This window comes from Engraulis encrasicolus, chromosome 21, assembly GCF_034702125.1.
Source record: "Engraulis encrasicolus isolate BLACKSEA-1 chromosome 21, IST_EnEncr_1.0, whole genome shotgun sequence".
NCBI lineage: Eukaryota > Metazoa > Chordata > Actinopteri > Clupeiformes > Engraulidae > Engraulis > Engraulis encrasicolus.
The window spans coordinates 2,507,813-2,524,618 of record NC_085877.1 but is presented as its reverse complement, the minus strand read 5'-3'; the positions used below and the strand labels follow the sequence as shown (position 1 = coordinate 2,524,618).

The 16,806-nt window shown below is 45.5% G+C and overlaps 2 protein-coding genes across 3 annotated transcripts in view; one reads left to right on the top strand and one right to left on the bottom strand.

Annotated features, from left to right (window-relative positions):
- LOC134438025 (disintegrin and metalloproteinase domain-containing protein 19-like) overlaps nt 1–16,806 on the bottom strand; it is a 257,510-nt gene that overhangs the window by 43,966 nt on the left and 196,738 nt on the right. The window lies entirely within an intron of this gene.
- On the top strand, nt 6,841–12,055 carry LOC134437636 (uncharacterized). 2 transcript variants are annotated; one of them, XM_063187121.1, is made up of 3 exons: nt 6,841–6,912; nt 8,809–8,878; nt 10,797–12,055. In XM_063187121.1, the coding sequence occupies exon 3, from the start codon at nt 11,002–11,004 to the stop codon at nt 11,965–11,967; it is 966 nt and encodes a 321-aa protein (XP_063043191.1). In that variant the 5' UTR covers nt 6,841–6,912; nt 8,809–8,878; nt 10,797–11,001; the 3' UTR covers nt 11,968–12,055. The 2 variants fall into 2 exon arrangements, with proteins under 2 accessions (XP_063043191.1, XP_063043192.1); XM_063187122.1 differs by lacking the exon at nt 8,809–8,878.

Below are 16,806 nucleotides of genomic sequence, written 5' to 3'. Positions count from 1 at the left end.
AATAAAAAAGAACCTCGTTATCAACATAAGTCTAAATGCCATAATAGCCAACTCCATGTAACTTTATCCATGCAATTTGATTTAACTGTTATTAACAGTTATCAGTGTGTCATTGGTTTACTGGTAGTCCAGTTATTGAAAATGAGGCATATTGTAACCATGGTGTTTGAGATTTAAAGTAATGTTTTTATATGTGGACAAAATTATTATAATAAATAATATATAATAAACCAATAAAAAACACCCTCTTGCATGATGCCACCGACCTCAGCTCTAGTGCACGAGTAGGCTATACGCACAACCAAATCCCGTCCATCCGGGCCGACACAAATTGCTTTTTTTGTACTGCAGGGTAGCCTGGGCCTTACGTTCTTTGTATGAGGTGTGTAGTCAAAAGACTATGTGCCAGCAGTGCAGAAAGATGTGTGGATAGGCCTACGTCCATACAACCATTCATTCTGAGTGCTGCTGTCATTTCACCTGGTTGACCTCATGTTTTCAGATGTGTCCTATTATCTCTAGAAGGCGGTCTGCCGGTCCGTCTGAAATGCTTTCTTAAACTTGTAATTCCCTCCTGTGCCCACAAGATGGCAATGCATAGGCGGACGCATCCTTGTCCGCCTGTCGGACTTGTTTTGTCTTGTAGTGACGTGGGGCTTATTGACCATTAAGCCGCATGCAATGTGGCTCAGGAGTTTTTACTTGCTGTAGGCTACGCGCAGTAGCGCGGAAAGTGTCTGTATTGCAGGTGATGTAGTGACGTAGGCCTATCTCTCTCCGTGTGGGTGTGTGAATGTTTAAATGCAGTGTATTTAATTATTTTATTTTGTGTTTTATATGTTTAAAGGTTTCTGGTCTGCTGTTCTACAATCACTCCATCTGTTACCACTACTTCAAGACAACTACTTCAAAACATCAACGTCAGTGACCTCAATAAAAAAGACAAGACGAGTGGAATACTATGTCTGTGTACAGTCCTCTTTCAAGTGTGGAAACCCAGTGCTGACATAGACTTGACAGTGAGAAACTTCTACAGTGAATAACCGCCAGAGTGGAAAACCAATGCACTATTGGAAACTGCCAATGCATCACCGCTGCACCAGTGAGCCGCAGTGAACCACCATCTAAAGAGTGCATCACGCCGTTGACCTGTGTACAGCCTTCTGCTGCCAGTGACCAAGACCAGTGTTTCCCACAGAAATTTTGGAAACTATGGGGGCAGCCAGGATTTTTTTGCCCCGGGGGGGGGGGGGGGGTCTTTTCACGCTGGCCTTTTTTTGGGGGGGAGGTTTTATTCGCGCAGTGTAAATGCAAAATGGCAAAACAATGAGTACAGTTTGACATTGGCGCATGGAGAAACTATAGGCCTAGGCCTACATTTCAGCCATTTATATTTTGAGAAATAAGGCTACATAATACACATGCAGGGGTCTATGTAATGAAAAAAATAATAAAACAAAATAGGAGCAGAGATAATAATTTAAGATTACTGTGAAATTGTTAACGCATAAACAAAAAGGGTCTAAGAGGGTAGGCTATGCCTTTTCCCCACACACACATAGGCGTACACATTCTACATGAGGGGTGCTGGTCACAGGGCCAGTTTTTCAAAATTCCTCCCATTAAAAGGGCTGAACAACATATTATACATTTATGTATATTCACATTCATTACACATTAATTTCTATATGCAGCCCGGTGTCTCCTCTGCCTTGTCAATGAAGGCCTGTCATTTAACTCATTACAACTGTAAAACAAAGCCTGGGGAGTGTTAGTAAACAAAGTCCCAACTGTCCCTTCTCTGAAGGTTTTTTTATTGCTCCCAAACCCAAGTTAACTACAACAACTTGACTAGGCTTTTGATCCCTCTTTCAAGCACTTGTGGTTTTCTCTATAGGATGTATTTACTCCAGGAGGAAAATGCGAAGGAAATCGTTATTCAAATCGTTTTTTAACAAAAACGGAAATCGTAAAAAAAAAAAAAAAAAAAAAAAAAAAAAAAAAAAAAAAAAAAAAAAAAATTTTTTTTTTTTTTTTTTTTTTTTTTTTTTACATTTTCGGAAACTATGGCGGCCAAATTTAAACTATGGCGGGCCGCCATAGTTTCCTCAATGTATGGGAAACACTGAAGACTCAAAGACTCTACTCACACCACAACCCAACAGAGAAGACACTTCACCTGGGGGCCTGGAGGATAAAGCTTGAAGAAAAGAAGAAGGAAAAAAACAAGCTCGAAGGGAAAAAAAGGACAAAAAAGCTTCCACCTCCCAGAAAAAAGGGTTCAGATGAAGGTTCTGCCTCCCCCTTCATATCCTCTCTTGACATTTAGGATCCTTTTAGCTGCTCTCCATGTCTAGAAACTGTCCTGATCAGCTGCCTTGGACTGCTGAAGTGCCATTCGTCCAATAGATCTTGGACTGCTGCTACTGTGGGTGGAGGAGTTCTGGACTTGGACTGTGCGTTGTCCCGGACTGCAATTGGGTGTTGTGCCTTCAGTCGACTTTGAGTATGAGTACTGCATTGAACGTTTTCCTCTGCATTAGCGACACTGTCTCTTGCTTGTAACGCAGGGTCTTGTTCTGGCTTTGTTGACCACTGAAGGAACTGTGCACTGTTGTGCTTTCAGTCCAGGTCTTCGGGACTGGCCTGATGATGTCTGCAATGTTCAGAGAGAACCTGGATCACCAATCTCAGTAGAGTAGAGTAGAGCAGAGCAGAGTAGAGTATATTAGAGTAGAGTTGTAGAGGCTTGGCTTAGGTTAGTGGTTCTGGTGTTACAGGTGCTTTGGGCGGCGGAGGCATTGTCATGCGCAGGGCCTGTCCTGATGCCTGGCTGGAGGTTCCCGCTGTGCGGTCCAGTCCACGGTTCCTTCGGCTACCTTGAGGTGGGTGGCCAACCGGGTCAGTGGAATGCCTTGCTGCGCAGGTGGGAGGTGGTCTCGCTGTGTGGAGAAGGGCGTTCACTGCAGTGCTTGTCCGGACTCAGCTGGGGGCAAGGCACCCGGTTGCAGTCTGGGGTGGCGTGTGGGCCAGCTCCGGGGCTACACTGCCAACAGTGGCAGTGGTCCAAGAACCGTTGGGCGAAGGGTGCTTCGGCCGTCTGGGAAGGCTGTTTGGGGCAGTTGCATGGACATGGAAACCGGCTGAGGGATTCCTGAGTGTCAGGAGGGGAATAGGGGCAGTGCCACGTCGGGCCTCCAGGGGAGATGGGACTACCAGGACCTCCCAGACCCACAGACAGGGTTTGCTGCCGCAGCGTGTGCGTGTACACCGGATCTCAGAAGGGAGGTGGGACTGCCATGATCTCCTGGATGCACAGAAGAGAGGGTGGGTACACAACATGCAGTAAGACCCTGTTGTTTACACGTATATTGATATTTTTGGAACGCATTTGTCTCTTTTTTGCACATGAACAGAGCTTCAATTCCCTAAAATAGTTTTTTAGAGTTTTAGTGGAGATTTCTAAGGTACACCTGTCAGTAGGGTGTTTCATTTGATCGACATACTGTTAATATATGTAAGAAGATAAAATAAATATTTGCTTTTAAAAATATCTGCATATGTACGTGTAATCAAGACCTGAAACGTGAAAAACACACACACACACACACACACACACACACACACTTAAAACCAGCCCGAATGCTGGACTAATGCATACACTCAAAATAAGAAATAAAGTCCGCAACACCAGGGCTTTCATCAATCTTTTATTATTTTGATGGCCCTTAATCAGACCTAATATGAAATTAAGCCTTGGTGCTGTGGCATTATTGGATTGTATTTATTTCAGTACTGTACAACATCTTCCTGTGGAAATCTGACTTGTCACTGATGGAACAAACTAATTTGCCATCTATTTTTTCTAATACCACACTAGTACCTGTACCTCTTGATGGCATTTAGTGTTTCATGCCATCGTCAGTCCTTCTTGTGTGATGTCATCTGCAGCACACTGTTCATTGTGTGTGTGTCTGTGTCTGTCTGTCTGTGTCTGTGACTTCAGGGCTTCGTCAGGAGTGTAGGCGACACTGGACCACTGGAACCAGGCGAATGACCAGGTCCAGCAGTTAGTATACACGCACACATTCGTACACACACACACACACTGAGTAATGTGTGACAAGCAGGGACTAATGAGTTGCACTGTACACACGTACAGTATATAATATAATAATAATAATAATAATTGTAATTTGTATAGCACTGTGTCATACAAGGCATGTAACTCAAAGTGCTTAACAAATGGGAAAAAACATTGTTAGAGATAGATTTAAAAGGAGAGGAGAGATAGATTTAAAAGGAGAGGTATAGAGGAGAGGCAGAAAAAGCAGGAAGGCAGAGGAAGAAGAGATAGACAGAGAATGTAGAGTCATAAGGGTCAACGTAGGTTAGGACCAGGATTCTTAGATGTGTAAGGTCCATAGTGGCTGGGCCTATCATAAGTCATAGATAGTCACACAGAGATTGGGCGCTCAGGTGCGGCCCCCTGGTGGCATCAGGGGTGAGGAAAAACTCCCTTTCGCTTGATTCATAGTTTGTGAGGGGGAAAAAAAAGCTCAGTGAGGTCTGAGAAAAAAGACCCCCTGTAGTCAGGAAGAAACCTCAGGCAGAGATCAGCCGGCCACCTAGGGGAGCCCCCCTGCCAGGCTGGATTGCGAGTAGTAAGGGCGCTGCGGCGGCTGGGACACTATGACGTCTTGGCAGCTAGGAGTTGGCAAGGATGAAGAGGTGGGTCTTCAGCTGCTTCTTAAAGGAGTCGAACGGAGGTGGCTGATCGGATCTCGATGGGGAGGGTGTTCCATCTCTTGGGCGCATAGCAGGCAAACGCGGCGTCGCCGATCTTCTTCTGCGGGGGGTGGGGTCCTTAGCAGCTTGGCATCAGTGGACCTGAGAGCTCGAGCAGGGGCATAAAAAGAGAGCATGTCTGAGATATAGCTAGGGGCAAGTCCATTTAATGCTTTAAATACTGTGAGCAGAATCTTAAAGTCGATTCTGTATGAGACAGGTAACCAGTGCAGGTCTGCCAAGACAGGAGAGAGATGTGCTCTCTCATTCTGGGTTCTTGTTTAGGATTCTTGCCGCAGAATTTTGAATGAGTTGCAATTTGTCAATTAATTTTTTTGGGAGACCAGAGAAAAGAGCATTGCAGTAGTCTATCCTACTGGTGGACAAAGGCATGAATAAGTTTCTCAGCGTCTTGTCGGGGGGCCAAGCCGCGCACTTTGTTGACATTTCTAAGATGGAAAAAAGCAGATTTTGTTATCTTGTTGATGTGAGGCTCAAAGCTCAAATCCGAGTCTATGACCACACCTAGGCTAGTACCTTATCTTTAATGTGTATGCTTAGGTCACCTAGGCTTGAGTGGAGTTTTGCACGTTTTTTTCTTAGGCCCAATGAGCAACACTTCAGTTTTATCTTCATTAAATTTTAGGAAGTTACTGTTCATCCAATCTGTAATGGCAGACATGCATTTAGTCAAGGCATGAATGGCAGTGGTTTGGCTAGGCTCGACAGAGATATATAGTTGAGTGTCATCGGCATAGCTATGAAAATCAACATTGTGCTCTCTGATGATGGAGCCCAGGGGGCAACATATAGAGAGAGAAGAGGAGAGGGCCCAAGCAACTACCCTGAGCAACTCCAAAAGGCACATCATACTTGTTGGAGACGTATTCTCCGATGGTGACAAAAAACTGTCTTCCTGTAATATATGTTTTGAACCACTCTAAGACGTGACCGGACAAGCCTACCCAAGATTCAAGGCGGTCAATTAGTATGTTGTGGTCTATCGTGTCAAAGGCGGCACTGAGGTCGAGGAGGATAAGTGCTGAAACTTTGTTTGCGGCAGTGTTGAGCCTAAGATCACTTATTATTTTGGTTAGTGCTGTTTCTGTGCTATGGTTGGCTCTAAAGCCTGATTGGAATTTTTTCCAAGATATCATTCCCAGCCAGATGTTGATTAAGCTGTTTAAATACAACTTTTTCTAGTACCTTGCTTATAAAGGGGAGGTTTGATATAGGTCGGTAGTTGTTTAAAGAATTCTGATCTAAATTTGTCTTTTTTAGGAGTGGCTTTACCATGGCTGTTTTGAATGAGCTTGGAAAAATGCCTGTAAGCATAGAGGTGTTAACAATTTGCAGTAAAGGTGCTGCTAAGCAACCGAGTACGTTTTTTAGCAGATATGTGGGGATCGCGTCAAGGCTGCAGGTAGACTGCTTACTTTCCCTGACTATTTTACAGAGGTCGTCCTCTGTAATTGGACAAAACTTTTGGAAGCTCTCAGGTCTCCTAGGGGGGTTTAACCCTCCCCTCGGTGTATCGCCTGAGTGGGCGACAGAGGTTGCTGCGTTTCCACCTTGGATGCCTTCTCTAATGTCGGCAATCTTTTTATTAAAAAATCTAATCCAGTATATACACACCCATACACACCCACACACAGCTTTTAATGCTCCAGAGAAATGTATAATCCATTCATAAATCATGTCCTTGATAAAGTTTCTGTATCTGTATTTTCTGTATCTTTCCCTTTGCTGTATATTTTCACTATGTTTATTTAACTTGTAATGCAACAAGCGTACGATATTGTTATACCTGTCTATAATATTGTGTCAGCAGGGTGCAAGAGCCTTAGCTACATCACAGAATGCACAAAATATTTAATAGAAGTTGACTTTTTTTTACTTAAAACATGTATTAAAATAATGCTCATGTGTGTGGTTAGAGATAGAGATAGACCGATGTTAGCAATATTTTAGAGTCTCTTGGTGAAGAGATTTTCTTTCTAACTAACTTTGGAGATTTTTCTGTTGTCCAATTAATCCCCATCTTGCCCCCAGGCTGATCAAGGGCCTAAAGGCGCACAGGGAGCCAAAGGGGTCAAAGGAGAAGAGGGACCCGCAGGACAACAGGTAGGGATGGCCATTTTGTTTGTGTCAATTGGCACGTTCGTGATGGTGTATGGCGCATTCTGCGCGAATCTGTGCAGCTCACAAAACAAGACATTTTGAATACATTGGCCCTCATTTATCAAACTTGCGTAGAAACCATCGCAGAAATGAGCGCAGATCTCGTCGTACGACGAAGTTCACGTGAGATTTACTAAACATGTGTACCTCTCCAATCTCATCGTAAGAGCGAGCGGCTGTTGATAAATCCAGCGTCTGAAAACCATCGTAATTAGAATAATCACGCCTTCTCTACAACGGCGGGAAGGAGACCGCACCCCTGAGTTTGCGACATGGAGAGACGCAAACCGGCTAAAACATCTACGTTTGTGGTTGATTGACAGCTTGAAATTAGGCTTTAAGCGAGGTAGACAACAAAATAACACGTGTAAATAGGCCTAATCAACAGCAGTAGTCAACATTGTTTCGGTTCTCAATATGGAAGGGGTAGGCCAAGAGATTGATATCCAAATAGTTACAATGAAATGTTTATGAAATGTACAGTAGGCTACACATAATAAAGATATTTGTATATCTATATTATTATATTGTATTTTTTTCAACAAAAAAAATATGACTATAAACCTTTTTGTAAACGAGGTCAAGAAAAGGGTCCTACGTGAAACTGGCCAACAAACGATGCCCAAACCATTTGTTGGGGAGAGTTTTACATGTCCAGTGCGCTGTCCCTCTCGCGCTCATTTGTGCCCTGCTTCTCTCCTGCGATCCAGTTTGGAGTGGAGTGGATATCCCTTTTGCCACCTAAATAGACGACTATAAAGTGTTATCGGACACACACGCGTCAGGTGTGTATTCGGATAGTCGTGCAAAACGGCGAAACTCTACCATGAAATTTTGTAGGCTATGTACTGATTGATGTGCGCCTGAACTCCCAGCTGTTAAAAAGAATGTCGGCCCCCTTTGATCCCATGACTGAAGGCACATTCCAATATGTGGCTGTATATTGCACAATTATTCACACATCACGTCAAATCACAAATTAGATGTCTCTTGCAGTTCTTCTTGGCCTATGCCAAATTAACACAGACCAAACCAAACCAATTCAAACAGGTAGAAGTTGGCTTATAGCCAAAATAGACAATGTAAAAACATTTTGTAATTATGTAGGCCACATATTTATGATGAGTTGTTGCGCTACAACTGCTGCTCAAGTTGGTGATCATAGTCATCCCAAGTCCAACTTAAAAACGGCGTACACCGTCTGAGAGCGTAAGCGCAGGATAGATGAAATCCTACGACTGATGATATTTGATAAATGCCAACTGGTCGTAGAAAAAGAACGTATGCACGACGTGCGCATGATTCTCATTGTACGCTGCTTTGATAAATGAGGGCCAATACATTGTGATTACGCAGTGCACATGTGAATTGCACAGATTTGTGTAGCATGCACCATCACAAATGGGCCCAGTGGGTGCGCTCCAATATGCAACCTTGCGTCCTACACTTGTGCTTGTGTTCTCGTCCCGCCTCCTGGCCCCTCCTCTGTGGAGAAAAGAATACAGTTTCCCCGCTGTCAGCCTAGCCACAACAATTTTTGGGGGACTACTCTTCATTCACCATCCAGTTTGCAAATGAGAAAATGACTTTACAATTGAGCTTTTGCGAGATATTGAAATATAACACTGTTGTCAGTGATCTCATCATGACATTACTTCCTGGTACGAGGTCACAAGCACAAATGGAGGATGCAAGGTCGCATATTGGAACGCGCCCCGTGAACTGGAGGCAGACATTTTGTTTGTCAGTTAAGTATGAGCAAGAAGAGTATGGACCAACTCAAGGCAATAGGACTAAGAACAATTGGTGATGAGGTGGTGTGTGTATGCGTGCTTAAAGGGTATCCAAGGAGAGACAGAGAAGAGGGGAAACTGGATTTCCAGGCGCTCGAGGACCCAGTGGACAAAAGGTGAGCTAGAATAACCACTCGCTCCCCATGCATACAATGCAATGTAATGAGGACTCAATTTGGGGCCCCTTCTCTCCCTGGGCCCATGGCTGACCCCCTGTTGACTTCCCTGAGAAAGCCAGCAATTTCAACACAGAACCAATGTCTCAATCTACGCACTTGTCAGTGCACTGACAGTAGGGTGACAACCTGCTAATAAGTCCAAGGGGGGACAAGGGGTTTGCTTCTGAGGGACAATGTGGGACAGATCCTGGCGTGCACGTGCACTCATGCGCCAATGCTTCAAACGCTGTACGCGCACGCGCTACGCGGGACGGGTGGTCACCCTAACTGACAATCAGTGCACAGTGCACTGAGGTCTTCAGTGCATAGTGTTGTGGAAAAATTTGAGCACTATGCACTGTGTCCTGGAAGTAAAGGCTGAGCATGGCATTAGCTCGCCAAAATATCAGTTGGCTACTGTTTTCAATGCACAGCGTCTGTTGCTTGTATTTACATTTCCTTCACCCCAAAGGGCAACAATCACACATACAATACTTGGGTTCGCATGAAAAGGTTGGCGTCTCAGAAACATTGCTCACAGAATTAGGAGACTGTCGACCAAACTCTTCTAATGAACTGAACGCCACGTTTCCTCCATGTCATTGTCAACATGGTGGTCGTTTAGTGAGTGCAGTGTCCCATCATTCAAGCATGCGTTTTTCTGCCATTTTTATGGGATCATCCAGGCACTTTCAGTGCACTGGCTCAACCGAAACTTTCAGCGTGAGCGCCCTAGGCACTGAAACTCAATGCCCGAAGTGCACAAGTGTGTGGATTGAGACTAGGGGTCTCTGCACAAACACTGTCATCTACAAATAAAAGTCTGATCTCTGCCCTAGAAAACAAGTGCCAACAAGTACTTTGGCTAGAGGGGTCAAATACGTATTCCCTCAATGAAATACAAAGAAGACAAATTAATTAAAATGTATTCTTTGAAGTTATTTTCCAGACTTTCTTTTTGATATTCTGTCCATCTGTGTTGGAATACATCTACGATTAAAGTTATAGACTGATCATGTCTTCATCAGTGTACAAACCAACACCACCAGAAAGGGATCAAATACTTTAGTGTCACTGTATAAGGGGGGCCCACAGGAAGTCAGATTTTTGTTTCACACAAGCATGTTAATAATATATAAAGGGGGTCTATTCTAGCTGGTTGAACATGGGTAATTTTGTGCTCCACCCCTGTACATAAGCATACAGTACATGTACCTTCAGACAAGAATGTCATTTAGCTGGATTTCGGTAGCAGTGTACCAACCTGCTCTCACCCTTGAAATGTAAAAAAAAAGTAAGCACAAGGAGTTCTTTTTCCCGAGAGTAGAGTAGAGCAGTTGTTTCAGGGTTGCTGCCTGTGCTCACCTGCACACTGATGTAGGGATTTCAGGCCGACCAGAACGGAGCCGGTGCCGGTGCCTGCACCAGTTATGTTTGGCACTAAAGTGCTCATCGGTGAACCTCCCGTGTTCATACCGGGCTCTGAACAATTTCCGCACGTGACTGTTACCCGGATGAACTTGCTGATGGCTACGCTGTTGTCATGGTTCGCGGAGAAAAACCTAGTATTTTGCGGTTCGCATTGCGAACCAACTTTCCGGTTCGCAAATGCTAATATCTGTGGCGTGAACACGATGGCTGGTTCGCGAGTAGGTGCAGGAACGGGCTCCAGCACGGTTCTCAGTCGGCCTGAACGCGCTAATGGAGGCAGAACCCTGAAACGTCTACTACTCAGCTCTCAAAAAAAAACTCCTTGTGCTTGACCTTACTGTTCTCTTACTGCTCTCACCTAAATATCCAGACCGCAACAGTATCCTCACTTCCTCACTTGTATTTACATTAAAGCTAATACTCCACTCTGAACACTTTGTTTTAGATGTTCTACACTGGAGGTGGAATGAACCCTGTCAGATCCTTCGCTCCTGCTACGTTCAAGAGGAACTCCATGAACCACTGGGTAAGAAAAATATATACAAATTATGCATAAAAAAACATGATCATAGTCTCGCATTGTTCGTAAACTATTTTCAATTCAGATATAATAGATGTAATAGTGTTACATTGTTTTAGTCTTTTACAGAATGCGCAATGCACTGCATGTATTTCTCAGCTGCTCACATGTAACTATAATATGGTTTCTGTTCTTCCCTCCTCGTGCCTGCGCCCGTCGGTCCGTGTCTCCGTCCAGCCAGCTGTGCGTGCATCCGTCTCTGCGTCCGTGCCTACGTCTGGCCGGCAGTGCATCCGTCCGTGCGTCAGTCGGTCTGTGCGTCCGTCTGTGCTTCAGTCTGTGCTTCCGTCTCTGCCCACGTCCGTGCCCACGTCCGGCCGGCTGTGTGTCCGTCCGTGCGTGCGTCAGTCCGTTTGTGCGTCCGTGCCAACGTTTGGCTGGACGTGCTTCCATCTGGGCTTCCGTCCGTGCCGACGTCTGGCCGACCGCACGTCCGTCTGTGCCCACGTCCGTGCCACCGTCTGGCCGTCCGTCCGTCCGTCTGTGCGTGCGTCAGTCTGTCTGTGCGTCCGTGCCAACGTTTGGCCGGACGTGCTTCCGTCTGTGCCCACGCCCGTGCCTACGTCTGGCCGACCGTGCGTCCGTCTGTGCCCACGTCCGTGCCACCGTCTGGCCGGCCGTGCGTCCGTCTGTGCGTGCGTCAGTCCGTCTGTGCGTCCGTGCCAACGTTTGGCCGGACGTGCTTCCGTCTGTGCCCACGTCCGTGCCTACGTCTGGCCGGACGTGCGTCCGTCTGTGCCCACGTCCGTGCCTCCGTCTTGCCGGACGTGCGTCCGTCTATGCCCACGTCCGTGCCTCCGTCCGGCCGGCTGTGCGTCCGTCTAACCGTCCGTCTGTGCGTCCGGCCGTCCGTCTGTGCGTCCGGCCGTCCGTGCGTCAGTCCGTCTGTGCGTCCGTGCCTACGTCTGGCCAGACGTGCGTCCGTCTGTGCCCACGTCTGTGCTTCCATCTGTCTGTGCCTCCGTCCGGCTGGCTGTCCGTCCGTGTGTGCGTGCCCACGTCCGTGTGTGCATGCGTGCGTCTATCTGTCCATTAGTCCGTCTGTGCATTTATCCGTGCCTACGTCCGGCCGGGCCCATGTCTGTGCGTCCGTGCGTATGTCAGTCTGTTTGCCCGCAAAAACAGTAGAGGGTCTACCAAAAAAATGTAGTGATTTGTGTGTGTGTGTGTCAAAGCATTAAATAGTCTTCCTCCCTGTTACATCTCTGATATGCTCTCTTTTTATGCCCGTGCCCGAGCTCTCAGATCCGCTGATGCCACACTGCTAAGGATTCCTACCATTCCAAAAAAGAAAATTGGTGAAGCCGCCTTCGATATGTACACGCCCAAGAGATGGAACTCCCTGCCTCTTCACATCAGATACACTACCTCCATCGACTCGCACAACTCTTCACCCTCGCCTATTCTTAGCTGCTCAGGCTCCACATGTCGTGTCCTGATGTACAAAATCTCTCGCGTGTGTGTGTGAGATTACAAAGCGTGTGTGTGTGTGTTTTTTTCTCCTGTCTTTATCCTTTTATTGTCTATTGTACGTTACATTTTGCTTTTGTTAAAAGATGGAAAAATTAAGATAATGAAAAGAAATATAGAAAATATAGGTCCCCCTTAAGGGGCGTGAGCTTGTGCGTGTGTTTACAAAGAGTGTGTGATTACAAAGCGTGTGTGTTTGTGTGTGTGCGTGTGCGTGCGATTTACAAAGTGTGTGTGTGTGTGTGTGTGTGAGTGATTACAAAGTGTGTGTGTGTGTGTGTGTGTGTGTGTGTGTGTGAGATTACAAAGTGTGTGTGTGTGTGTGTGTGTGTGTGTGTGTGTGATTACAAAGTGTGTGTGTGTGTGTGTGTGAGATTACAAAGTGTGTGTGTGTGTGTGTGTGTGTGTGTGTGTGTGTGTGTGTGTGTGTGTGTGTGCGTGTGTGTGTGTGAGATTACAAAACGTGAGCGTGTGTGTGTGTGAGATTACAAAGCGTGAGCGTGTGTGTGTGTGAGATTACAAAGCGTGCATGTGTGTGTGCGATTACAAAGCGTGCGTGTGCGTGTGTGTGTGTGTGTGTGGGGGGGGGGTGTGTGTTAATATGTATTTTGAAGTGTTGGGGGACACATTGTTTTTTGTATTTTTTGTCTTTATCCTTTTTTTCCTGTATCATTTTATTGTCTATTATTGTATGTTACATTTTGCTTTTGTTAAAAGATTGAAAAATTAAGATAATGAAAAGAAATAGAAGAAAAAGGAAGAAAATATAGGTTCCCCATAAGGGGGGTGGTGGTTGGGTTTATTTAAAAAAAGCGTGTGTTTGCGTGCGCGTGATTACAAAGCGTGTGTGTGCTTACAAAGTGTGCGTGTGCGTGTGTGTGTGATTACAAAGCATGAATGTGTTGGCGTCATGCAGATGGTCATTTTTCTTATTTATTTTTATTTTACACTTCTCATCCCCCCAGCTGTATTATTTGCTATGATATTAACCCCTCCTTGCATCTGCACTTGTTGTTCTGTATATTTCCTGTGCACTTTGTATTTGCTAGTGATGTTGGCTATGAATATGTGTTCTTTGAAAGCCACTTTGGTTATAAAGCGTCTGCCAAATGTAATGGAATGTCATATTAATAGACAAATCATCTGATCTGCCTTTTCTGTACCACAATAAAAGAAAAAGAAACGCCATCACACAAAGTTGCCTACGGCAGATGTTAATTTTTCTTATTTATTGTTTTGTTTGTGTGTGTGTGTGCGCGCCCCCCCACCTCCCCGAGTGGACACTCCACTGACACCCAGTCATCTTTCACTTATCAAAAGTAGGCTTATCATGCACTTAAAGCTGTCCAAAAGCGGTGCCAATTTAGCATACTCTGTGTGCTGCAAGTGTGCTGAAGTACTGTTTTAGTAGTGCTCCAGCACATTAAAGGACCAGTTCAGTCAATTTCAATATGCTGTTGTATTGCTCAAGCTACCCTTGACTTGTCAGTACCTGGTGATGCCACATTTTTCGGCTCAGCCCTTTCTGACATATGAGCTATTCTAATAGGGGCAGCGTTTGTTTACATTTTTAAAAAATGTAACATAGGCCTTCTCCAAATATTTTCCCAAAAGGTACCACTGTTTGCTAGTTGTCTGCTGATGTTGTATAACCTTTTTGGATGTTTTTGGGAATAAATAAAAATGTGTTTTTGAAATGTAAACAAAGCGCTGCCCCCGTTACAATGACCAGGATCTCGGAAAAGGCTGAAGAAGAAAAGAAAAAAGCATCAGGTACTGACAAGTCCAGGGTAGTGTGAGCATTACAACTGCATGTTGAAATCGACTGAACTGGTCCTTTAATAGTGCAATGAAACGCAATTTTAATAGCTGAAAAAAGTTCACTTTCTACTATGTATAGTCATCAAAAGTACACTTTAAGTGTGTGCTTTTCACCTGGTCACTGCGCCTTACCCTGTTCTTGCTTACATTTTTCTCAATGGAAGTCAAGGCTAAATGTTGCTAAATGCTGTGCAATGCAATGTAATGTAATCTTTGTTGGAATGCCACAGTCCGAGTATTGTTTCAGGCAATTAAGGCAGTTCTGAAGGCAAAAGGGGGTCCAACCCAACACGAGGAGTGTTCCTCTCTAATATAAAGGTCCCAAACACCAGTATCTATCTATTAATTAACCCAGTGCTTCTCAAACTTTTCCCATCATTCCCCCCTTTCGGAGGGTCTGGATGCTTCCAAGCCCCCCCTCCAAGCAACAGTAGTACTCGCGCAGACTGATTTTACGATCGCTGCGCAGAATGAAAAGGAAAGGTGACTGGTGAGATGAAACAAAGAGGGACGTGTGTTCATTTCCTATGCTATTCAAATTCATGACAATTTATAATATAATGCTGGTGAGGGCTTAACATGTATTGCTTATTGGCGAGACAGGAAACAATTTCCTTTGGGGAAAAAAACTCAATCATATGTCACACGCCCCCCCCCCCCTGCAATGCCTCCGCGCCCCCCCGGGGGGGCTTACGACCCACTTTGTGAAACACTGAATTAACCATTAGTTATCCTCAGCCAACTCTAATATAATGGTCCCAAACCCCAATATTTATGTATTATTTATCCATTAACTTGTAACACAAGGTAATAGTTATCTAATAGTTAAGTAACAGCTTACCAATGTTCAACATATGCATTAATAACAATATGTGTCTAATGTGGCATTAAGTAACGATTATTAACCCTTACTTAAGTATTAGGTCTACACACATGATGCTTGGTGCAATAATGCTACGGTAGTACAGAGGCACTGCTCTCCACGAGTGGAGTTCATGATCATCAAGTGCCGACCCTTTTATTTACCCAGAGAAATATCCGCTATCCTATTAGTCGCCGTCTACCTCCCACCCAGCAACAACAATGGCGTCAAAAGCGAGGCACTGAACGAGCTGCATCGGGGCATCAGCGAACAACAAGATGCACACCCAGATGCCTTCACAGTGGTACTGGGAGATTTCAACCACGGAAATCTCAAAACAGTACTTCCAAAATTTCATCAACATGTCAACTTCCCAACAAGAGAACAAAACACCCTGGACCTCGTTTACACAAATCAGAAGAGAGCATACAAGGCAAAGCCCATCCCCCACATTGGATCATCAGACCACACGAGACAAAAGGCAAAACTCACCAAACCAGTTCAGAAGGAGGTGAGAAAATGGCCTGAGGGAGCGATGATGTTACAGAAATAAAACACATCACTACCAGGGCCAACCAGAAGCCATGGTTCACAGGAGACGTTCACCGACTGCTGAGGGCCAGAGACAAAGCCTTCAGAGCAGGAGACGTAGCTGGCCTAAAGACAGCAAGGGCTAACCTGTCCCAGGGCATCAGGAAAGCAAAAAAGGAATACTCAGACAAAATAACAACACACTTCAAAGACAGCAGAGATGCACAGAGCCTGTGGCAGGGCATACAGGCCATCACGGACTATAAGCCTGCACCACGAAGCTGTGACAACAACACCTCTCTGCTAAACGACCTGAAAAGTTTCTTTGCCCGCTTTGAAGCACAAAATGACACTCACCCACAGAAAACTCCCCCTCCCCCCCCATGATCAACCCCTTTACCTGTCCTCTGCCAGTGTTAAGAGGACACTGGCCACCATCAAACCCACGCAAAGCAGCTGGCCCAGACAACATACCAGGCCCGAGTGTTGAAGGATTGTGCAGAAGAGCTGAAGGATGTCTTCACAGACATCTTTAACATCTCTCTGGAGCAAGCAGTCATCCCATCACTTTTCAAAGCTGCTACCATCATACCTGTGCCGAAGAAATCATCACCATCATGCTTCAATGACTACCGTCCTGTAGCACTGACGCCCTTCGAAGTGCTTCGAACGGCTAGTCCTGTCACACATCAAAGCCACCCTACCCCCCACCCTAGACCCCTACCGAGCCAAGCGATCCACGGAGGATGCAATTTGCTCTGCCCTCCATCCAGCCCTCACCCACTTGGACAATAAAGACTCATATGTGAGAATGCTGTTCATTGACTTCAGTTCAGCATTCAATACCATAATACCACAAAAACTCATCAGAAAACTGGACAAACTAGGTTTCAGCACCTCCCTCTGCAACTGGCTGCTGGACTTCCTGATGCAAAGACCACAAGCAGTACGGGTAGGGAACAACACCTCGAGCACCCTGACCCTGAGCACGGGGGCTCCGCAAGGTTGTGTTCTCAGCCCCCTGCTGTTCACGCTGCTGACACACGACTGCACAACGACCCACAGCACTAACCATCTAGTGAAGTTTGCGGATGATACAACACTGGTGGGCCTCATCACCAAGGGCGATGAGACTCACTACAGAGAAGAAGTAGACCTGCTGGCCAGATGGTGCAAAAGACAACAAAACCT